This window comes from Chaetura pelagica, unplaced genomic scaffold (genome assembly GCF_000747805.2).
Source record: "Chaetura pelagica isolate M959 unplaced genomic scaffold, ChaPel_1.0 scaffold360, whole genome shotgun sequence".
In the NCBI taxonomy this organism is placed as follows: Eukaryota; Metazoa; Chordata; class Aves; order Apodiformes; family Apodidae; genus Chaetura; species Chaetura pelagica.
Genome location: NW_009951950.1, coordinates 325,929 through 350,843, shown reverse-complemented (window position 1 = coordinate 350,843; position 24,915 = coordinate 325,929). Strand labels below are relative to the sequence as shown.

The following is a 24,915-nucleotide window of genomic DNA, read 5'->3' as shown; positions in this document are numbered from 1 at the left end:
GGGAAAGCAAGATGGAGGGAAAATGGGTTTGGGCAGGAAAGGAAATTAAATTAGCAGATTTGGAATATATAAAATTAATTGGAACAAAAAAATGGCAACTACACAGGGGATCTACTAATTTAGTCAATTCAATAAAAAACCTGGTTATGATTTCTTTCAGATCTGGCTTTCCACTGAAAGATATTAACAGAACAGCCATTTAACATAGAAACATATTTAAATTCCATATGTACTTAAGATTTACAGATCAGCGTTCAGAGCACAAGGTATACATAACACAGCCATTTGCATTCTTCTGAGAGCCTTCCAATCACCAAACTGAAATGCAGGCCTAGAGGCCTGATTTTGTATTTAAAAACAGGAAAATGACTAACAAAACTTTATCCATGTCAACAAATAAGACAAATCAAATTCAGCATCACTAGATGTGATGACATCTGTCCTACTGCTTCCTCTATGAATGATTAATCCCTTATCTGTTAACATTAAAATTCTCACCTAAAACCCTGATGGTGAAACTATTCCTCGCAAAATTGAGGTGCATCTTTATTCCTCCAAGTCTGCTTCTGATTAAATGCCTATAACTTCAGGTACCATAAATGCTAAAAGAAAAAAAAAAGCACCTAACCTGGAACTATGAATAAATGGTTCAGCTTTGAGCTTTTACCTGTTGATACTGGGAACCAGGTGAATGGGGATACAGTGGGGCATCTTCAGGTGGAGAAGACTCATGTTCATCTGGGGCATCAGGGTCATCTGGTTCCTGAAGTTTGAAAAAAAACAAAAAACAAACAATCCAAAACATTTTATTTACTTAGGTAAAACATATCACGATTATTGTATTCAGAACTAACACTACGTGGAAATAACTGCTTCAGTCATGCCTTGACAAAAATTCCACCTCACTGTCATACATAAGTTGTGTTGTACTGCATAAAAATTCCCACTATAATACACAATGTGTACAGCATAAAAATTCCTTAATATTGAAAAAAACAACCCTATTCATAATCTACTTTAAACAGTCAATTTCCATTCTATTCTGCTAATTCTTTAAATTACAGATGTCTACAGACAGTGACAGAAGTAGAAAAATGCAGGAGTATGTAGCTGAAATAAATGAAAATAGAATTACATATTTATAAAATGTGTTACGTCTATCAGAGACCGTTGTTAAGGTTAATTATTAACAGAAGAACTTAACTAATTTTTTTTACTGTGAGTCAAATTAATTCTTTACCTCCTCTGGGCAGAGTTCACAAGCTTTTGCAAGAGTCATCCTAGCACTGTGTGATCTCTCCAGGAAGTAGCCATTTGATGTTTCATTGCTTTGTATTGGTGGAGACCAATTATTATAGGTGTATTGGGGATTGCCAGTGTATGGTCTGCGCTCAAGCTCATCTCCAAGCCATTCTACTGCCCAGGTCCATTTTCTTTTCAAATCTCCATTGCTCTGCAGATGGAAAATTAAGAAATCAGATTTCTTTTCTGTATTCTGCAAAACTGAACTATTTTTCCTTCCCTATACATCAGATAGCATGGAACAGACCACTAACATGTAAGATGTTATTAAAAACACTCTCTGAAATATCTTTTTTGGCACAAAGAAAACTTCAAATTTCAAATTAAGTCTATGGATTTGCAGCTGCATCACAGAATCGTCGGTGCAAGTTCAATCACATTGCTCTCAATACCATATCTTTATCTTCTGATATAGGAAGGTTCAAATGAGTTGCACTTGGAAGCTATAATTTCATCAACGTGATGAAAACTGAATACTTGTGAGTATTTGTTGGTTGTTTTTTTTGCACAGAACTTGAAAAAAAGTAGCAACAAACAAAATGAAAGGTATCACCTGAAGGATCTGGTAGGCTACAGGACAGTTGCTGAAGAGAGCTACCATGCACTTTATACACTGGTAAGCTCTTTTCTGATAATGATTCTTAGAGCGCTGAATGGTGTCAAATAGTCCATCCCTGTCATCCGGGATCCCCTTAAGTGCATTGTGAATCCTAGGAAAAAAAAAAAACACACCAAAAAAATTTTCAGTGTTAAGAGTTTTAGTATTTGAACTGGGGTTTCACTTACAATGTCATTATAAAAGGGATAGCTCATTTTCTGAATTTTGCTTTTAGTAAAGAGGTGTTTTTCTGGTACTGGAATATCACATATGTGACTTACATTTTCAGCGTTTCATTCGTTTCGTAATATCTGAACTCTTTGAATGAGATAAAGCATATAAGGATTATTAATTCTAGTCACAGTAATCCACTTTAGTTAATTTTTATTGTTTTTAAAATCAACTGTGTTAACAAAATAGATCAGTTAACTCCACTGGTCCTTACAGCAGAATTGGAACAGTTAATCCTCAACAGAATGTTTACTTAGGTTACAGCTATGCTTCTGAAAGACACACTTCTAGATGCAATTCCTCTGAAGAGGAATGAATGGTACATATTTGTGCATGGGGATAAGGGATTTGGGCACTCCCTGGAAGTAAGTCCACTTTTTGTGTCTTCTGCTTTCAAAAAAGGGGTATAGGAATAAATTGTCACCCTGAAACTGTGAAAGAACTGAGCATGGATATACTTTTGGCTTTAAAAAAATAGAGGAGGGCACAGAACCTCCAGTGACATGTCCAAGAGCTCACTGTAGAAAAAGCAACTGCCTTCTTTCCTCATAGCCCTTGCATCAGGCAGCAGACTCCAGGCAGTCAGCAACCTTGGTGCCATCTGTAAGGTGATGATGAGCTTTACTTCAGCTGATTTAACTTCATGGTACTTGTAACACTATTATCCCAAACTGGGCACTTGAAATTTCTTTTGATTTGACAAGTTATGAGAGTGGGTCTGATGCTGAATAACAGCACCAGCCACCTCAAAGTACAAGAACACATGAAGCACTGAATCACACAGCATCACAGAATCGTACTGGTTGGAAAAGACCTTTAAGATCATTGAGTCCAACCATTAACCTAATTCCACCAAGTCCACTGTTGAACCATATTCCTAAGCACCACATCTACATATCTTTTGAACACCTCCAGGGATGGTGATCCAACCACCTCCCTGGGCAGCTTAATCCAGTGTTTAATAACTCTTTCAGTGAAAAAAGTTTATTCTATTACCCATTCTAAACCTACTCTGGTGCAACTTGAGATAATTTCCTTTTCTCCTTTTGCTTGTTACTAGTGAGTAAAGACCGACTCCCGCCTTGCTACAACCTCCTTTCACGTAGTTGCAGAGAGCAATAAGCTCTCCCCTCAGCCTCCTTTTCTCCAGACTAAACAGCCCCAGCTCCCTCAGCAACCTCTCTAAAATACTTATCCTCAAGACCCTTCACCAGATTCATTGCCCTTCTCTGTACCTGTGCAAGCACCTCTATGTCCTTATTACTGTGGCACCCAAAACTGAACACAGTGTCAAGGTGTGGCCTCACTAGTGCCCAGTACAGAGGGACAATCACCTCTCTAGACCTGCTGGCTACACTATTTCTGATGCAGGCCAGGATGCTGTTGGCCTTCTTGGCCACCTGGGCACACTGCTGGCTCGTATTCAGCCAGCTGTTGATCAACACCCTGAAGTCTCTTTCTACAAAGCAGCTTTCCAGCCACGCTTCCTCCAGGCTGTAGCACTGCTTGGGGTTGTTGTGGCCCAAATGCAGGACTTGGCCTCACTGAAGCCCTTAAGATTGACTTCAGCCCATGGATCCAGCCTGTCCAGGTCCCTCTGAAGAGCCTTCCTAAGCCTGAGCAGATCAACACTCCCACCTAACTTGGGGTCATCTGCAAACTTACAGAGGATTTCAATCTCCTCTTTAAAGCTGTTAATAAAGATATTAAACAGGAATGGCTCCAGAACCAAGCCCTGGGGAACACCACTTGTGACCAGCTGCCAACTGGATTTAAATCCATTCGCCACCACTCTCTGGGCCAGGCCATCCAACCAGTGTTTGATCCTGCAGGGTGTAAGCCTCTCCAGTCTTAGGTCAGCCAGTTTTTCCATGAGAATGCTGTGGGGAACACTGTCAAAGGCTTTACTGAAGTCCTGGTAGACTACATCCACAGCCTTTCTCTCTTCTACCAAGCAGATCATCTTGTCATAGAAGGAGATGAGGTTCGTTATGCAGGACCTGCCCTTCATAAACTTGCTAGGCCTGATCACCTGGCTGTACTGTAAATGGTGTGTTATGGCACTCAGCATGATTCGCTCCATGACCTGCAGTGGCACCAAGATCAGACTGATGGGTCTGAAGCCAGACCCTCCTTCCAGCCCTTCTTGTCATCTCCATCATTAAGTTATAGACATTCATAACCCTCCATGACACAGAGCACCACCTGCCCTTTCTGAGAAGTTGGTAGCTGTGAGTTGCAGAACTCCAGTCATGTGAGCCATCCTACCATGTTTCCAATGACAGCAGCTATAACCTGTTCTCTCAAATAGCCAGCAATTGCAATGACTACATTTAATCTCAACTTTCAAAAGTCTTATTCTGTAGACACATAAGATCAGGCTTGAAACTGGATACATATTTGATATATTGAAGTTAAAATTCTATTGAAATGAGATCACATAAGGAATATTTGTGCATGAAATAAGCATTTCTCTCATGATCACATTTTATGCAGACTTTGGTATCACAACTGACATGCTTTTTAGGAAGCCAGGCTATCACTGAACCCTCTTGAATGAGATGTCTGTAAGAACCAGTCTTGGCACCTTGCAGTAAATACCAACGAGTTTAGCCTAAATGGCACAGTCTCCTATATGTGAAAAATCTTGGGTGTATAGGAGCAAATTTCTCAATAGTAAGGAAGGTCAAGGTGAAAAACTGTAGATTTATCTCAAAAATTGAGATAGAAGTGGAAAAAACCACATGATTTAATATATATTTAAAACAAATATCCTAGAAGGATCAGCAACAGAACCACTGGCTGTATAAACATAATAATCTTGAATTACAAAAGACAGGTAAATACTAACCTGTGAGTTTGCCAAGAGTCCTCAATTAATAGGATTTGGAGGAGCAGATCCAAGTAAGGTCGAAGCTCATATGTATATGAATATGCAACCTTAAAAAGTAAAAATGCAGAGAACATAAGAAAACATTCCTTGAAGCATACAGATTACATGGTGCAACACAAGAACACAAGGAATTTCAAGTGATGTTTACTGTAACATAAAGGATATATCAAGATACAGTTAATACTTTTTTTTTTTTATGTTGACTGTTTCAGGTTTTTTTGGTGGTTGTGGTTTTCTTAGGTTGTTTTTGTTTTCTTTTAAATTATAGTAGGTTTTCTAAAGGACAAAAATTTTTCCTCATGAGTTTCTGACACAATAGATCTGAAGCCCCAAGCACAAGATGCTGAAGAAATTACCTTAAAAAATACCTTTAGAAAAGCAAAATTACCAAATAGAATTTTTCATTGATACTGCTAATTTTAGGCAGTATGCTCAAAGGTTATCCTAAAATGTAAAATACATGGCTAGCAAAATATCAGTAACGTTATTTTTATTTTTTTTTTTTCAAGTGCCAAACAAAATTACATTAAAAAATGTTCACATGGAAAAAATATATGGAGATAAAGATGAAAGAAGTAAAAAATTCCTATCAAGCTTATCAAGCACCTGTTCAGTATTAAATACAACATGCTTATATGCATCATGCACATTTATATTCCCATCTTTCTCCTAGAGGGATTTTTTTACCTGCCAAAGAAGTTCACTGAGGACAGTGGAAGAGAACTGAGGATTCTCCCAACAGCAGAAACGAAGCAATTTGATGGTCTCTTCAGAATTGCTGCAATCTTCAATAATTTTCTTCACATAACTAGTTCTCACAAACAAAATGTCTGCTACATTCTGCTGAAGTGCCATTATAGGTTGAGATAAATTAGGATCACCATAAGGGTTGGCAAGTGGGGGATTACCTAAAACAAACAGTTATTACAGGTGAAAAGGTACTGAAGTACTTTCAGTGTAGACACACCAAAAAATAAACTGGTATTAACATAAGAAAGCAACAGATGGAGAAAAAATCCACCCCCTCCCTAACAGATGATTTATCTGCATCACTGCTTGTGTAACACAGCCAAAATCTAACATCTTTTAGGACACAAGGTCTATCTGCTTCACTAAGCTATGGGAAAGGCTTCAGAGGAGTATCAGAACAGTCTCATCTGAATCTCTGGAGTGTAAAGAAAAGTAACAGACCCTTGAATTAATAAAAATCTATGTATCTTATTTAGCAAGCTTCACTTTGTGTAAGGAAAGACTATTGATTTGCTCCTGATGTTTCTAAATTTAGCAGCATTTTGAGTTCTTTCTTGAGGATGCCCAGAAGTGTAGGGGATAACTTTTCTAGCTCAATATGCTGTAGCAATAAGTAATGTTATTCTACAAAAAACCAATCATAATTAGTAGTCAGAGTAATGCTCATACAAAGTATTTTTTTTTAGTAAAACCAACATTATAAATACAGTGAATATACAATTATTTTTTCATTATTTTTTTTCACTGTAAGCCTCAAATAATGCACTTGAAATAAAACCAAATCAAAATTGGCAAATGGTTCTGAAGCTTATTATAGCACAGTAAAATTTTCAGTTCATTAATCTTACTATAACCATTTTAGCCTATTGACTTTATAGCCTGACACATGAAGCTGTAATGAGTTTGTCAGTAAGTAGCTTCTCTACAAACTCCTAATTAGGCTTTCTAAAATATGCTTAACAGAATATGTACATATGCAGGCTATATAAAGTCCACATAGCCCAATATTCTGTCACCATTTCTCAAAAATAACTGCACTCCATTCAAATACTAGAAATATTCATAATTTATACTGTGGACAACCAATTTCTAGCTGATTCTTTATCTTTCATAAATTGAAGTGCTGGCTTCTGTCTGCCATCTTGACTGTGAGGAAGCACTGTATCATCTTCAAGAGCTATCCACAACAAAGTAAGATCCCATTACTGATAAGCAGTTTTAGTGATTTCCGAGCCTGCTAAAGTGTTTTTCTTGTACAGATCACTTCTGTACTGGTAACATAAAAGTATGCTATTGGTTTACTGCCTCCTCGGAATCAAAAGTTTGTTATGCAACTCTTTACAATGAGTGTAAGTTATTATAAAAACATTACTATTTTGTAATCAACAAACTTCTACTTTACTAATCAGTTGTTCTCCTATATCTTTAAGAAATAAGCCAAGAAGCATAAAATACAAAATGGGTTTCTGTCTTTTCAGGACAGCAAATCAGTTTTGCTGATAACAAAGAGACTTCTGTCTTAGAACAAACAGAGTTGCTAAATATAAAAGGCAAACGTTTTCCCAGCTAATACATTTAACACATAATTTCTAAATATGCACAAAAGACACTTGCTGATATATTCAATTAAACCAAGAAAAACTTAGAATTCACTATACCATTGATAGAAGACTGCATCCGTGATGACACATTGCAGCAACGGATCAGTTGTGACACAACAGTGTATAGCTTCCCCAGTTCAGCATACTGGTATTTAATTGGAGGGCCTGGACCTTCATCCAGAGCCACAAGCATGAAGGTTGCAGGAACATTTAGTTTCAGAAGTTGTGTCTTCTCTGCTACACCTTTACAAGGGGTGGGGAAAAACATAAATAAACAAACAAAGAAATAAACCTTGTTTCTGACACCGACAATACTTGTTTTTAAAAAAAGAAAAATAACTACTGTTTACAGTATTTGTAATTTTTCAGTTGCTGGGTTTTATTATAACCATCATTTATGCTTTCTGAGGAAAAAAATAAAATAAATAAAGATACAAAAGAAAATTCTTTTCAACTGAAAAAACATACTGAAGAAGAATTGTAAATTACTATAATTTCTTAACAATGCTCATTACCACTAGCATCTATGTTAACAGCAAAGCCTCTAACTCTTTTGGACAAAGAATTAATCTTTATTGTGAGGCCCAGGATAGGACAAATACCCTCCACCAGTATATTTTGTTATTTTTCCACCACGTCCTACATACATCATTGCTAACGTAAGACACTTCCAACTGTGCCATACTACGTAGTAAGTGTAAGTAAAAGTGACATAATCAATTTAAGAAAAAATGAGAAAAACTCCAAAAACCAAAAACCCAACCAAACAAAATATCCAAGCACAGCCAGTTTCATTGCAAGAATACACTGCACATACTCGTACTTACCAGTAAATTTGATTTGTCCCTTCTGATCTTGTATTCGGTTTCTCAATTTGGTTAAAATTAGTAATTTTCAAGTTTTTTGTTACTCTGAAATACAGCTGAACCTCACCTACCATCTTTCTGATAAGAAGGAGGAATCCAGATAGCAACTTATTAGATCTCTTTTATATTTTTTTTATGTTAGCTTTGAAGGTATATCTTCTGTAAATCTGCTCTCTCACTTGCTTTCACATGAACAAAATATTACCCGAGTTTTCAAAATGTCAGAGAATTTAATCTTTTTCACAGAACTTGGGGGTGCTGCAGGAATGATGTATTGTGGCTTTTGCTGAATGAACACCTTACATCCATACAGAAGCCTTCAGTTCACAGTTACTAAGACAAGCACAACTGGCTAGTACTTCCATGTTTATCTTTGCTGAGCAGATTGTGGCGATGATCAGACCCACAAATAAAATTTAGTTGTGCTTTCCTGTCTGGCTTCTGAGTGCTTTCCTAGTCACAGACTTCAACTGCACTGACTGTGAAAAGCTAGCAAAGAAGAAAAGTTAAGTTAGAGCAGAAGAACTGCATCCCTCTTCTCTGTAACGACATTAAGTCTACTCTGGGGGTTACGGAACCCTGTCTGACAGAGAATGCTTTGGTAGACAAAGTATATGAAAGCAACACATATTATAGGTGAAATTAAATTAACGTAATTGCCTAGATTAATTCTTCATGAGCCTATAACCACCAATGGCTGAGATGCTCAGAGTTATGAGTGTATTGTAAAATTACCAGGAGAACTGGATCTTCTAGCTTCATACTACTATATGCAAAAGGATGAAAACATTTTATATTAGATTAAGAGGGTGAATGTAATAGACTACCACTATGGAAGAGTATTATAACTTCTTCAGAACTTGCTGTCGAGAAACATGCTTTGCCACTTGGGCTACCACAGTAAAAAAGAAATGGGGCCATGACAGAAGACTCTAATAACTGGGGAAATTAAGAATCATAGAATGGTTTGGATTAGAAGGGACCTGAAATGTCATGTAATTCCAATCCCCCTGCATGGGCAGGGACACCTCCCACTAGACCAGGTGGCTCAAAGGCCCAAAATGTAAAGTTCAGGGACAATTCACTAGATATGAACCTGTGACTACCATCATCAACTTGAGAGTGCAAAAGCAATTCTTTATTCATTTGACTTGCATTTTATTGCTGTTAATTCCTCTTCCTCAGGGCAAATACATAAAGCAGCAACAGATTAATCCACCTGAGAAACAGGTTATTCAATCAACCATCAACTGATTTTCAGCATGCTGCTAATGCTGAGAGAAAGGTGTTTATTTGAATGTGAACAGGACTGATCTCAGTGTAACTGCAAAAATTGTGTATATTTGGAATAATTACTTCAGGTCCCACTAGTATTATTCTAATCTTACTATATAGGCTTATGACTTTTTATGCAAAGCACCTACACAATTCAGAATTTAATAACAGTTTTTGTATATATCTAAATCTGTACTTATTTCTATTTTCATAATGCTGGATACAATTAACATCCTGAAGTAAAATGGGTGATGCTGAAAGTACCACGGCAGATATTTCATGCCCATCACCACAGAACTGATAACCATCTCAGTTATATTACAACATTTGTATAATGGGTCTTAAGTACAGCACCTGCAAATACAGGCAGTCCGACCAGTCTTGCATTAAAAGGTACTAAAAATAAATAATTACTTGTGATCCTACTCAATTTCTAATTTAATCTTTCATCAGAAAATTTAGGACTTTAGTCTTTATGAAAAGAATTAGTCTCCAGCCTGGGAGAACTTTACTTAAACATCCTGATATTGCAAAAGCACTGGCTTTTCTTGCCTGTTTATCTTGCAAAAACTGTAATTTCCAATAAATGTATAGTGGAATTTCCTGATTCAAGCAATTATGTCTAAAAACATTTACAGCTTGAGCTATTTCCTCAGCCTCCCAAAGAGTCTTTAAAGGGAAGACAGACAGAGAAACAGCTTTGCATTCGTAGCTGTGAGCTTTAAAGGTAAACTCAAGAAATGAATATTGAAAGGGCACAGTTGGAATATACAGACAAAGCATAACCATTTGTACTGAAGTTGCCATGAAGGAGAATCACGCATGTCTCTCTTTTTTTGAACTCTTATCTTCCTCAACTTCTTCAGGCTCAAGCCAGTTGACTGCCCCACATGCTTCTCAGATCTCATGATCTGCCTGCAAATGAGCCCTGAAAAAGGTATCTCTCTTGCCAATTTTTCACCCCCCACACTCTCTCAAAAGGACGCGGTCTTACTTGCTCCAGGTTTCTCATGTTCATCGTCCAGGGATAGCAGGCAAACTAAAGCTCCAAACTGGAGGAACACAGATGCTCTAGAGAGCATTTATATGTTTAATGGTAACAATTTGCCTGAGGCTGAGTAACTGGATTCTCCTGCTGTTACCTGTGTAACTGCATCATTAATAAAAAACACTAAATTACAGTGTCATCAGTAGGCGTGTGTGTAATTTGCTTACCTAGATTAGCATACATCACAAACAGATTGAAATACTGCTGCAAGTGGCGCCCATGTTCAGATACTTCCCTTCTTAGAAGATTTAGTACCGCTCGGAGTAAGTGATCACTTAAACTCAAGTTATCATAAGCCTATAAAAAAAAAAGTTTTAATATTAGTGGTCTAACCTATCAAATCTTTATTTATTTTCTCCTGTATACTAGGGCAAAAAAAAAAAATTGGTTCAAAGCTATGGGATTCAGAGAAGCCGTAAAATAGTAGCAGCTGGTTAGTCTTCAGTGTCTCACGCAAAGACAGGCAGACATACAGGGAATAAGGCTCCCATCTAAGACCAGTAAGTTATTCAAGTGTAGAAGCCTTCAACTGAGCTTTTTTTTCCCCAATAGCAGCTAGGTTTAAATACTCAAACACATGCAATTTCACTGCAAACTTCATAGACTAAGAAAGAGCCAAATCATCTCTACAGGTGTATCTCAAATACCTCTTGAAACAATAAACTGTGAAAGCATATGCAGTTTTAACTTAACACAAATTCTTTTGCTGGATACAGTAGTGAAAACATTCTGAGAAGGTAAGTGGAACAATACAAATAAAATGTGTCTCATTCTACGCATTAAGAACATGATAAGCAAAGACTCAAAAAGCTGCTCTTTTACATTTTAAATTCAGTCCTAACAAAAACTGTTATTACAAGATTTTGGCTTTTCTTGGGTCAGTTTTAGGTGCATAAAATTAGGCAATTTACTGTCCACTCCTATGCAAAGTTACAATTTTTGACAACTGCAGTGTTGCAAGATACAAGGGAAAGCAACTTAGGGAACTCGGTTTTGTTTGGTGGGATCTTTTGGAGATTTTTTTGCTTTTTGTTTGCTAGTTTCTTTTGATTTGGGGTTGTTGTTATTTGTGCTTTGTATTTTTTCAAAATTCTAAATTAAAAACAGGAGTTCACTCCACTACTTTTATTTTTCAGATTCACTCTTGCAACTCAACTCCAAAGTTCTCACTACTTACAGAGATTTACAAATGAAGGGAAACTGAAAACCTGTGACAATAACTCTCATAGAAACTGCTGAAGATACATCATTCTGTGTAGCACAAAACGGACTCTACAGCTTTTCTGTCAAATCTGATGCATCTACTTCAGAATTTACTTTACCTGACTGGAAGGTCCAGGAGAGGCAAAAGGTGAAGGACATGGTCCATCTTGCAATGAAAAATGTGCAATAAATACTATAAGTTTTGCAAATGCACCTCTCACTTCTGCACTAGGGCATTCCAAAAGATACTCAGAGAAGCGGTTTGAAACATTAAAAAGGACATTGTGTGCAAACCAAAAGCGTACATTCTTGCTGTGACGAAGAAGGATGCACAATGCATCATACCTAAAACAGAAGATGGCACAATTGAGAAATGATGACCAAATACAGACACTAATAAGTTTTGGCAGATGAATTATTTTGTAAAGTTTGAAGAAAATACACGACACATTTTTGCTCACAACATGCTTACAATCAGATAAACTGTAGTTCCTGTAGTAACACTCACAATTACCAGAAATTAAAAAGATACTTAAATTAAAAGCCTAACGTTTCATTGCAGCATGTTAACTCTATGACCCGTAAGAACTAAGAACAGATTACATTCCCACATTCCCAAATCACTACTCAAAGCATGCTCCAAACTGAATGCTGTAATTCCCTTTCTATTGGAACTGGGGGAGAGGGTGAGAAGCAGACAACGTGTGAGATGGATTTCATGAGCTGTGTATACGACAGTTAACTAAATATGTAACTAATCAGGAATTCATATTCTCATTTACACATCTCAAAAACAACAACCAAACACCAAAACCCAAAACAAACCCAAAGACTAAAATATCTGTTCCAGGTAGAGTCTGTGTGACTCTATTCTCCCTCCTGAAGCAACATTTTAACTCCCCATAGTCTCTCAAAATAACCGGTACTCTGAAAGTTGTTATTTGAGAAAAACCTGATACATATTTGCCACGTATTACACCACTACTTACTAGTAGCTGGTACACTACGGGTCATCATGAATACTACTAGATTTTTTCCTAGTTCTACCAATAGTAATCCAGACTGCTCTCCACACCACTGAATAACCTCACTTAAAGACTAAAATGTTGTGGTGCTATGAGTAAGATTTTACTGTTTCTTATACTACAGATACGAAATTACAGGCCCCATAACGATGTACATAAAGCACTCTGCTAAAGGAGCCTAGAAGACTATACATGTTTCAGAAACAAAATATAAATATAAGTAGCAAAAATGTATTGAAAAGAGCTTTGTTTCAAACTACTGAAACCAGTAACTGAACAAAATATCCTGAATTGATCAGAATACATAATATAATAGTTTTGTGCTAGCAACAGATTCTACTCCTTTATTCTTTTTAAGAGGCAGACAAAAGGCAGATTTAAGCTCTGTCTGAAAATGAATTTTGAAGCTGTTCAGCTCAGCAGCTTATTTTAAAGCTCAGTTTCTTTCCAGTATTTTTTGTTCAAATTCCCCCCCTCTCATGTGCACTCTGACCACCTGTTTGGAAGAGAGGGGAAAATGGGACAGACCATTAACACCTTTTACTGTCATATGTATATAACTGCGATCTTTTAACAGACATCAAACTTTCAAAACTGTAATTTTGTTAAAAGACAAGATACCAATCACTAGCAGGGCCACGGACTATTTTCTTTGTGTGAAATCCTGTGGTGAAGAGAAATCTAGCAGCAAGCTGAATACTAATCATAGTTATTTCTTCTGCTTCAGGCAACAGATGATCTTGTCCTAAAGAAAAATGAAAATACTCACATGTAAACAAAATAAAAGCAGTTTACTTTTAATAATTTAACTGATTCCAGGTTACTGGTTTGTCTGACATTGTGTTATAATTTTAAAAAGAAATTTGATCAAAACAGACTCCAACTCCTACTACTGTTACTCTAGCTCATTTGCAAACATATGCTTTAAGAACTCTGGTAAATGTCTTCAGCAGAAGAGCCCACAAACATAGGTATTTTAACATGACTTAGTACCTAAACTAAATAACAGTCAGTAGCTTATCAAAGTATTTTTTTCTAAATAATCTGCCATGTTATCAGTGATGAACAGTTTAACAGATGTTTAACTGCACAAGTCTAGAAAGACAAGAGTATTCAAAGCAGAATGCACAATTGTCACTGACTAGATATGCTGGACAACATAAATAAAAACTCTTCTTGCAAGAAATTAATCCATAATTATTGCAGTCACATACTAACCTGGAGGAGGATTTAAGTAGACACTATTACAAGTAAGCAACTTCTTTATGAACTGGAAGTATTCCAGGCTGTACTGCATACGATTATGCATGAACTGCACGTTCTGCTTCCGTACACTTCGTTCAATGGCTGATGGCATTTTAATCTGATGGGGTTTAGTGGTGATAGCAAGTTCTGAAATATATTTTATTAGTTCATTGTCTTTGTCTAGTGTGTCCATACGTTCATAAAAAAGAATGTAAGCATTCCACCACCTCTTCTGGCGCCTGTAGGACATACGCTTCATCATGTGATCAAATACTTCTCCCATGTATTCTCCACCAAAACACTGATTTTTCATTTCTTCATCATCATCCATTTTACACTCTGTCACATCTCCATCATCAAATTTATACCAACGATTTTTCTCACCATCTCCACCATTCCTCTGGATAATATAAGAGTAGTAATGTCCACCACTGGCCTGGCCACTGTGCACAAGTACACCAACAAGCCTGTATTTTGTGCTCCCAGAGTGTTCATTTTCAGACTGTTCATTTTGTATTATCTGATTTTCAGGATTTACATCATCTCCTTCCAATTTAGCTACACCTGCCACAGTGTAAGGCTCCATGTCCAGCTCTCGTGGAAATTCAAAATAATCATTGAACTTGATTGCACATTCCCTTTCCCAGTCATAATCAAATCGCTTCAACTGGATTGCAAGAACTGGAGGCAACTTCTTAATCAACAAGCGTTTCACTGTATCAACCTAAAAGAAGACATGAACAGTTATTAGCCCATAAGTTTCCATTTATACACTCTTATCAACAACTAAATTCAGTAATTAAAAGATAACTTTTTCCCCTGAACATGAACTAAGACTGAACTTCTGTGTCACTGTGTGACATCACAGTTGTACACAAATTTAGGAAGGAATCGTTACCTTTTTGTTGCATTTTTCACAATGATATGCATTTGCACCTTCCAGCAAATCTCCTTTGACATACTGTTCCAAAGAATCAAGAAGATTTTGGTGATTTCTTATATCTACATTCAGAGTTGTGAAGGATTCCTCGCATTCGTACCTGCCAATGAAGAGACAGATGTAAGAGAAAGGTAGAAAGGTACTCAACTTTGTTTTACAGGTGCTACACAGCACTTTGTAGTAAAGTTTTTATGCAGCATTTGATGCCAACTTCTGGCAAAAAGAGTTAAGCAGTAAAAAAAGAACTGAACTAATTTGATTGCAGTCCTCCTACAATTACCTAATACACAGCACACTGTATTTTTTGATCTGCACCAACTATATTTACTTTATGAAGATTATAGAAATGAATTGTTTGTTTCAAGTTCACTGAAAAGAACATGGAAGTTTAATCTTTTAGAACATCTTGTTTTTAAAGCAGCTGAAGTAGTGCAACAGACTCTTGGCTAACTTAAGCTAGTAGAGAATCACAGACAGCAAAGTAGAATACTTTTTCCATAGTTGACCTTTACTGTCAGAAATCAACTGGTAAACACAAATATTGTATCATTCCAAAAGACAACAGTTCAAACCATTTTTTTTTTTAAGTGCCTTTTTATTTTTCTGTCTGAAAAAAAACCCAGATACTATCTTCATTAAATCACTTCACATATTTGTGACTGGCTTGATTTATGTGTTCTGATATAGCCTTCAAGCAAATTCCTAGCAATGAACCAGCAATGCTTGAGAGACAACCAGTCAAGACATCTCGGATATTTTTTTTTTTTTGGTGAAAAATAAGGAAGTGATAAATTTAAGAAGTTACATCTATTCCAAAATAACCCTGCAGGGCTTGTTTCTCTGATATGCAATCAAGCATACAAAGGGTTTTATAATAGTGAATAAATTAATATTTAGAAACACTTCACCCAGTAGTAATTGTTCATCTCTTAAAAATTTAGAAAGGCTGTTAACCTGTCATATCCCAATCCAATAGTTCAGTTTAGTATCAGTTTTCTCCTTCCTAAACTACAATCAGGGTTAACAAGAGTTTCAAACAGACAGGTAATACTTCAGGATAGTACACAGTATCAGGAATGAATGGTAACTCACATTGCTTCACACCAGTACCTTCCATTTAACTGCCAAATGCATTTAAAAAATAAAATCAGTGCTTTCATTTTATCTTGCAATATTTCAACTTACTTCTATTCACACACTTTAACCCATAAAGCTTAAGATGCTCCACTTAAAAGTGCTTCTAATCTACACAAGCTCAACTGAAGTTGAAAGATTACCATGATAAAATCTGTATCAGTGTTTTTTCCCTGTATTTTAATTACTAATTGAGGGCTAACAGTAAATGGTCTGCTTTCACAATAAAGACAATTTGCAATAGTAATGTGCAGAGAGATCTGTACTGTATAAGAATCACACACAATATGAGAGATGTAGTGAACAGTAAGAAGGCCAACTGCTAGTAATACAAAACTTAACATAATAATAAAAAAGCCAACTGTTGAAAAAGAACACATCCATCATTAGGCCATCTTGAATTTTGCATGCAATTTTGTTCATTTGCCTCAAAGGAATATAGAGGACAAAGTCTAGAAAAGTACAAATGTGCAGTGTTTAGTTCTACTCCTTATCTAAGCATTTGCCATTCATTACCAGCATCAAGATGGCAAGCTACAGACCTTCAGACTGATTTGATATGGGTGTTTTTTTGCATACCCTACATGAAACTGAATTTCAGTAATCACATTTTAATTAAAAATAAAGCAGAAATCTTAAGAAAAATATAAACTTTCTACATCGTTCTCTTCAATTACAGCTTACATAGTGAGTATGAATAGAGTTTTACTCATTGGGAGTTAAAAGATTCATATTTGGGTCACCTCTACCCACAAACTATGGAAGACAACAGTTGTTGTTGGCCACGCCTTTGAATTTTATACATTGCATTTGGTCCCTAAGTTTTTCAGTTTTACCATGAAAAGCTCTATCTTTTCCTCCCTGATCAATGCTTCAAATAGAATCTGCTAAGCAGAAGCAATAACAACCAAGTATTTCAAGGCACTTGAAGACATACTGATGTTAAGGCTGTGGAAAAAAACAAGACCGCAAATTCTGTTAGTTTTAGTAAAACCTCACCAAAACCACAGAAAACCCCCACCCTTGACTCCTTAGTCATTTTTATAGGGATACAAATACAGGCTGTTTCTCTTTAAGAAGGAAGAATCTTAAATGCTTACCGATGTGGGCATCCTTGACAAATCTTCTGATCAGCAAAGGACCCTCCTAAAACTTTACTTAACATTGCTGGATGGCCCAAAGCTTTTAAAGCTTCATCTAAACTGTCCACCAAGGAATTAAAGAATTCTAAAGCATCATGTTGTTCACGTAGATTCACAGGTTCACCCCAAAGTCTGAAAACAAAAGCACATTTTTATCAAATATTTTTTGATGTCCAACAACAGCTTTTCTAAAAAAAACCACCACTATTCAAGCTCTAAATCTCTCCTTACTGAGCAAAACAATTTATTGGTTTGTCATGTAGTATTCCACCTGTTACTCTGTCCCTGACACTTACTGGTAAGAAAAAAAATATCTAAATATCAAGGTTAAGACCTGCTAGAATTCAAAATAACCATCCTGCTGCTAACTTTGGTTTACTAACAGACTTCTACAGATGGTAAAAAGGTATGGTAACAGATATAACGACACACAAGTTCTGCTAATTTACACTTAACATTACTATCATTTCTTCTATTGTAATTAGTACTGTTGCATTTCAGCAGTTAAGTGAACAGGTATCAATAAAGTTTATATTTACCTAAATTGTTTCCAAAACCCTCTTGGTACATAGTACTGCAGCCTGGAAGCTGCTAAATGACCAAAAATCACTTGGAGATGCCTCAGAACTCCAATATTGTACTCTTTTCTATCTTCTGTTTTACTCAGTGCTGGTTTGTCTTCATACTGATGCGGATAACCAAACACATCATCTCGCGGGTCAACATTGCTCTGAAAAGTGGAAGAAAATTTGTGCAATTAACTTTGACATGTAGCTGTCTCAGAGACAGGGGTATACGTTATTGAAGTTAACCATCTAAGGTGTTTCATATTCTCATCTTAAGAAAAAGTAATGTCTTTGTATGCATTAACAAGTCCTGGTGGCAGAAGTGGTATACAGTGCTTTCAAGGACAAATCCATGAAGAGGAAGTCGGCAAACCCTGCTGCTTGGATCTTTTGAACTGCCTCTCTGGCAGTGAGCCCATTAAAGTAAGACATATCATGCAATTGTCCCCACTGTTATCAGTGGAAAGCAAACTGATTTGCTATTTAAATTTGCTATAAACTTCTAATAAAAAAAATTTCTATTTTAAAGAAAAGCAAGTTCTGCGTAATTAAATTTACCTCATTGTCCTGCTTTTCATCCCCAGACATGTCATCATCCACATCACTGCCTGTGCCTTCGATTGCAAGAATCCCATTCCTGATGGCTGGAATCATGTACAGCTGCTGAATGACAGAATTCATGTAACAAGTGGCACCAGCATTTTTTAGTCCTACAAATCCCTTTGGCGGTCGAGGCCCAACAGGTGGCAGATATTCCCATTCTGTAAGAGCTTCACAGGCTAAAAGAAAATAGCAGTATGTGATTAGGAAACTATTTTGTTATATAAGAATTAGACCATCAATGCAGTACAAAGGGCAGTTGCATAAAATCAGTGTTAGTCTATACCACACTGTCGTTTAATTAAAAAAATGTTCCACAAGAAAACTTAACTGTTAAAACTGACTTCTATGTTCTATCTGTAATCTTAACATGACACCATTTTCATCTAATACATACCTAAAAAGGTGGCTAGACAAAATTCAGTCTATATAATTTATCAAACAGAAGTCTTCTCTCAGTACCAGCAAGTTTCTTAGCTGAATAATTCAGTTGAATGAACCCAGAATATATAAACAATTTGTAAGCTTTTCACAAATTTATAATGTTTTAAAAACTACAATTTCACTTTATGCCACACTTTTCCTTGCCAGGATGGGAAAGACTTCTAGATAATGCAATCTATATAACTTGTGACGTATTTTTTACTCTCCTGAGTCTTTTCCCTCTGACATCTCTCCAGTGTACATTTATGATCACATTTCCTATGGTAACCTGTTGTTCTGTGATTTTAACACAAAAATATCTGATGTAGAAGAAAGTAAGAGAGCATGAGTGTTTATAAGCAAGCTTTACTTCGTGCATGAAACACAGAGCATGCATAGTTCATACTATTCTGTCTGAGGTACCATAAAGCTGCCGTTTTAATTTGTTCATTTGAGAAAGAATCAAACAGGAAGAGATTGAACAGCTAACATGCTGTCTCACTGATACCACCAACTGGGCAAGTAGCACTGTCATTTTGAGAGGTGATTAACAATTCCCACTATGGGATACTACTCCTAGTTGCTCAGAGCTTTGCTAAATTAGACAAGAATTTTAAACATTCTGTTAAATCAAAGAATAGGCAGGGGCACCTCTAACTATACCAGGTTGCTCAAAGCCCCATCCAACCTGGCCTTGAACACTGTCAGGGAGGGGGCATCCACAACTTCCCTGGGCAACCTGTTACAGTGTGTCTCACCAACTTTATGGTAAAGAATTTATTCCTCATGTTAAATCTAAATCTACCCTCTTTCAGTTTAAAATGGTTGCCTCTTGTCCTGTCACTACAGGGTCCAGTAAAAAGTCTGTCCTCACCTTTCTAATAACCACTCCTCATATATTGAGAAGCTGCAACAAGGTCTCACTGCAGCTTTCTCTCCTCCAGGCTGAAAAAGTCCAACTCCCTCAGCCTTTCTGCCAGTATCAGCTTGGGCTTGGTGTATGTCACAGTCCTCCCTGTGTCCTCCTTTTTATTTTACCAATAATATTACAGCCAAAATAGTTTAGCTATGCCATTTAGGGCTGCAGAAAATATCCTCCTGTTTGTTCATTTTCAAAATAGTCTTACATGCTTTTTATCTGTTAAGTATGTGCCTTTTACCATCCTTGTGAAAGTTAGCTCAAGTTTTATTTGACTATCGGCTTTTGAAACGCTAACATTTGCAAGTTTTTGTATGTACTGCAACTGCTGTAATCCTTCTCCAGTGAGAATGAGGACATTCTTTAAGTGCAAAGCTGTGCCAAGACAAGGCCAAAACGGAGAGAACAAATGTTTGAGAAAGGCCTATGACAAGCAGAGAATAAGTACAGAACTAAGAAGGGAAACAAGATGGTGCACCTGTGACTGTGTGCAGACAATGACAAATTAGGTGAGCAATCAAGAGACTGCCACCAAAACTAAGCTGAAGATACCTTATGAGGTTCTGAGACTGGTCAGGCAGAGCCTGAGATGATGAGACAAAACTAGAAGATACAGCCAGCATGAGATTCCTGGGAGCCAGGAGGGGCAAAGAGAAGTAGCCAGAGAGCGAGGTAAAAAGGGGTCAGACTGTGTAAATGACTGGGGCTGGAATTTGGATGCAACCATGTAATGAGAGTCACTACATTTACTTCATAAAGAAGAGCTAATAAGGGCTATACCAGCATACTACTTTAAATTTCAACAGCCTAATGTTGCAACATTAGAAGCAGCCACAAACAAAACAAACATCCAGCATCTGGTTCAGCTGATAATACAAACAAAATTTATACATAATATATACATTAAAGAGTAGAAAATAGATAATTAGAAATATTACATACTAGTGATTGCTGTACCTATGTAATACATTTCAGTCAAGGTGTCTACTATCTGTTTCAGATTTCGAACACATCCAACAGCTAGTGCAACTAGTAGCTCAAACCCAGCATTAATAGTAGCTGGTGAACTACAGACAGGTATGGCCTGCTCAGCAGGCAATTCTCCATTTCTCATGTATTGTAGATAAACATTGGATGCCGGAAAGATGAAATCATCTATCAACTCCTGAAAAAAAACCAAAGTAAAGTAAATTGTCTGTGACAATAGAAATGCACACTACTTTATAACAGAGTAAGTTATTATATAAATGAACACCTGAGAACCAGGGGAGTGCTTTAAAAAAACAACAATTAAAATTGAGACCAACATCATAATATGCTTCTACATTTAGAACTAACCCCATCATGAAGTGGTTCCCTTTCTGTACACCCATCCCTCAATGCAAGTTAAAAATAATCTGTATTATTAACTGGTAGAAATTTTCTTTTGCTGAACTAGTACAAAGCGCCTTACCAAGCTGCTGTATAATATCAGAAAGATAATACATCTGATTAAGGAGATGATCAGATGTCATGCATTTGTTCAAACCTGCCATAAACATTAACAGTGCTAATTAAGATACAGGACTATCCTGTATCTAGCTCACTATCCTTGAGTGATGTTTGCCAAGCCTTGGAATAACTGCTCACTAGGTCACAGCAATTCCATATGTAGCGGTGCAGAAGAATTAGAATGTTAAGTGCTCTCATGAATGAAATGTGCAACCTTTTTAAAAAATTAGTTTCAAAAAAAACATTGAACTCCAATTAGAAACCCTTGTCAAACAGTCACATTGGGACCTTTTACAATTACAGACCACAATGTGTGAACCTTATTTTTACTTATTATTGTAAGAAAATACAAAGAACCAAAAAAAATTCATAGGTAAAAAACCTTGAACTTACTTTAATGAGATTAGCACCTCCTTTTTCACAACCAATATGGTATTTCTTCTCAGGTGTCTGGAATGCTAACAACTCTTTTGTTACTCCAAGGTGACCCTCTAAGATAGTTTCTTCGACACCTGTTTCCCCTGTTCTTTTTACTTCATCCTGCCATTTAAGAGAAAGTTAGAATACTCTATATAATATACATTTCCAAGCTTAAAACTCTGCTGTTACAATAAAGCAGCAAAAAGCTGATTATCAGAAATAAACTGATCCTAAAACTTACCCTAATCCTCTTAAGCCAGTCAATTTCATTATTGAGAAGAACTTCAGCATTGGGTACATTAATATTACTGTTGTAGGCATAGTTAAGAAGATGTCTTAAGAGTGTGAAGTAGTCTCCAGAATGCTTAGCTCTCTCTCTTGCAGTACTCTAGGCAAACCAAAAACAAATGATACACAATTCACACACAGTTCTACTTACAGTGCAACAGTAACATATTTTACCTAAAACTGGTAGTAAATATGAAAACTGTAAGATAATTTTTAGCCTTTTAGAAGTTTACAACAGTATTTAGCTGTTGATGAATGACTTCTGGACTGTTTTAGTAGCAATTCCTGTACCTGAATGGGAAATCAACAGTTAAGCAATGAAAAGTTAATGAGAGTCATGTGCTCTCCAGAACTGAAAAGCCCTGGCAGGCCCAGTGAAAAAAGGCAATAACTGTAGGTATCTGTCTAACCTGCTAATGATTTTTACTTGAATATTAGAATTCACTGAAGATCAAATGCATATAAGTAAAGCTTACTGTTCATGTCCTTACCAGAAAATGTATAAAAGTTCCTTTCCCACTCATCTAACTCAAACTGATAACTAACGTGCTGCTTACCTACAGCTCAAAAGTAATCTGTATTTTACTGATGGTTCTAAATAAAAATTTGCTTTTTCTCACAGATATTTTGCCTTATTACCTTTTACAGAAATCCTCATTGTACTGAAGCCTTTATCTTTAAAAACTTACCCCTAGAACAGTAAATAGCAGTGTAATGAAGAAAAGGAGAGGTCTCTGTCCCATGCAACACCTCGTAGCCATTAAAAAGAATTGCTCCTGTGCCATTTGACGAACAGTTCTGGAAACAGAAACATTAAATACAATCTCCCTATCCAAACAGGACATTTTAAAAAGACTCAATTATATTTGTGCTTTTCTGCTTAATGCCATTTTCCAAAATGGCACCTAATACAATAAATGGGAATATCTTAATTATTCACTACCCATCACATTGTTTCTCCTTGTAGTGAAATTTTAAACACATGAATTACTACTACAAAACTTGTTCCATAAATCCAATATTTAAAGGTGAAAGAATCCTATCAGTATCTAACCACTAAACTTGCACAGCTGCCAACAAATATAACACAAAAAACTGCAATTCTAAATACATTTGTTTTTTATAATCAAGCATCAGTTGTGCCTGAAAGACAAAACTAGCCTAGTAAAACTGCTCTGATGTATCACTACAGCAGTTTGCTGAGCATCTATGAATTGATCAAAATTTATGATCAGAAAGACATGAGTAATTATCACCCGCTAAAAATTCAAGTGGCTAAAAATGCAGGAAATTTTCCATTTAAGAACTTAATCTAATCACTTGAATAACATGGGGATGTTTAAGCTTAAGGAAGAAAAAAAATTTCGGCAAACCCTATTCTTCCAAGTTGCAAGAACTGCTTCTTGCAAAAACTGCAAAAAAGCTGAGTCTGCTTGGGCGGGGAGAGAATATAAATGAATGCTGTGCTTTATGAAAGTATCTCAACTTATAAGAAACTGAATTTTACAGTGTCTTTTTGGTGTGGCTGTCATTGTTTTCTGCTCATTGGGTCACAGGGAAAAGCACATGAAAGCATCTTATTTCCTTCAGAGTTCTTCCATGTAGGGTTAACTATGCCTCAAAGACATGCAAGAATGACAATGGAGTCAGAGAAAACATACACCTAGCTGAGCACCCCCTCTCTGGTATACATCTAGGAAAGTACAGAAGAAGATGGAAGCATGCAGTGACACTTCTCCAGAACATTCTCTCGGCTTCTAACAATTTGTGGTTCAGTAAGACTACCAAAAGCAGTATTTCATAGCCCTCACTGGACAAATTCATGAAAGAACCCTTCAAACTATTCCCAAACTGGAGGTTTACACTGCTCAAAAGTTAGGCCCATGAAATTCTTACACAAAAGGAATACTGTTCTCTATTTTATTCTCCCTTTGCAATTTGTGATGTTAAAGGTCCCTGCGGTATTCTCCTCCCACCATTTAACTCTTCTCCAATGTTAAGTGCCCCAAGCTACTCAGCTGTTCCTCAGATGGAAGTAATTTCAGAGCTTTGATCTCACTCGTCACCCTTCTCTGATCTTTCCAAGTTCCACTACATCACTTTGAGTTGCAGAAGACTGTGGGGTGGAGGGAGTTTGTTCTGTTCTTAATAATAATTGACTTTTTATGGGATCTGATTGCAGAGCCAATGTTTAAAAAAAAACTTATCACAGAAAGAAGTTGCATCTTCTTAAAGATTCAACTCTGTAACTGCTCTGGACACATCACATAGACACTCCTTAGGTTCATGCATTTAAAGGCAGAATGAATCACAGAATCATCAAGACTGGAAAAGACCTTCAAGATCACCAAGTCCAACTGTCCACCCTACAGCCCCCAACCACTAAACCTTTTCCCAAAACACCATGACCACCCATTTTTCTAATGTCTCCAGGGATGGTGCTTACACCACCTCCCTGGACAGCCTGTTCCAATGCCTCACCACTCATTCTGTAAAGACTTTATTCCTAATATCCAATCTGAACCTCCCCTGGTGCAACTTGACCCCATTTCCACTTGTCCTATCACTAGGGAGAAGGGCCCAACACCTGCCTCACCACAACCTCCTTTCAGGTAGTTGTAGAGAGCAATGAAGTCTCCCCTCAGCCTCCTCTTCTCCAGGCTGAACAGCCCCAGCTCCCTCAGCCTCTCCTCATCAGACTTGTTCTCCAGATCCCTGATCAGCCTAGTTGCCCTTATCTGCACCCTCTCCAGCACCTCAATGTCCTTCCTATACTGCAGTGCCCAAACCTGCACACAAGTGCTCGAGGTGCAGCCTCCCCCAGTCATCTTTGTTGACCTCCACTGGACTCTTCTCCAGCAGTTCCCTGTCTCTCTTGAACTGGGGAGCCTAGAACCAGATGCAGTATTCCAGATGTGGCCTCACCAGGGCAGAGGGGGAGAATCATCTCTCTCA

At 36.9% G+C, this 24,915-nt stretch overlaps 1 protein-coding gene across 1 annotated transcript in view; it reads right to left on the bottom strand.

The window, feature by feature from the left end:
• Positions 1 to 24,915, bottom strand: part of USP9X (ubiquitin specific peptidase 9, X-linked) — an 81,180-nt gene that overhangs the window by 2,462 nt on the left and 53,803 nt on the right. Inside the window, exons 26-43 of the mRNA XM_009997764.1 lie at positions 22,650 to 22,758; positions 21,914 to 22,060; positions 21,646 to 21,792; positions 20,704 to 20,926; positions 18,378 to 18,598; positions 17,793 to 17,983; positions 17,212 to 17,385; positions 14,936 to 15,077; positions 14,011 to 14,761; positions 13,414 to 13,537; positions 11,887 to 12,112; positions 10,732 to 10,861; positions 7,433 to 7,618; positions 5,712 to 5,932; positions 4,983 to 5,071; positions 1,856 to 2,012; positions 1,241 to 1,453; positions 668 to 763 (exon numbers count right to left, since the gene is read on the bottom strand). Coding sequence (XP_009996066.1) covers positions 668 to 763; positions 1,241 to 1,453; positions 1,856 to 2,012; positions 4,983 to 5,071; positions 5,712 to 5,932; positions 7,433 to 7,618; positions 10,732 to 10,861; positions 11,887 to 12,112; positions 13,414 to 13,537; positions 14,011 to 14,761; positions 14,936 to 15,077; positions 17,212 to 17,385; positions 17,793 to 17,983; positions 18,378 to 18,598; positions 20,704 to 20,926; positions 21,646 to 21,792; positions 21,914 to 22,060; positions 22,650 to 22,758 — 3,547 coding nt within the window. The remainder of the gene's footprint in view (positions 1 to 667; positions 764 to 1,240; positions 1,454 to 1,855; positions 2,013 to 4,982; positions 5,072 to 5,711; positions 5,933 to 7,432; positions 7,619 to 10,731; positions 10,862 to 11,886; positions 12,113 to 13,413; positions 13,538 to 14,010; positions 14,762 to 14,935; positions 15,078 to 17,211; positions 17,386 to 17,792; positions 17,984 to 18,377; positions 18,599 to 20,703; positions 20,927 to 21,645; positions 21,793 to 21,913; positions 22,061 to 22,649; positions 22,759 to 24,915) is intronic.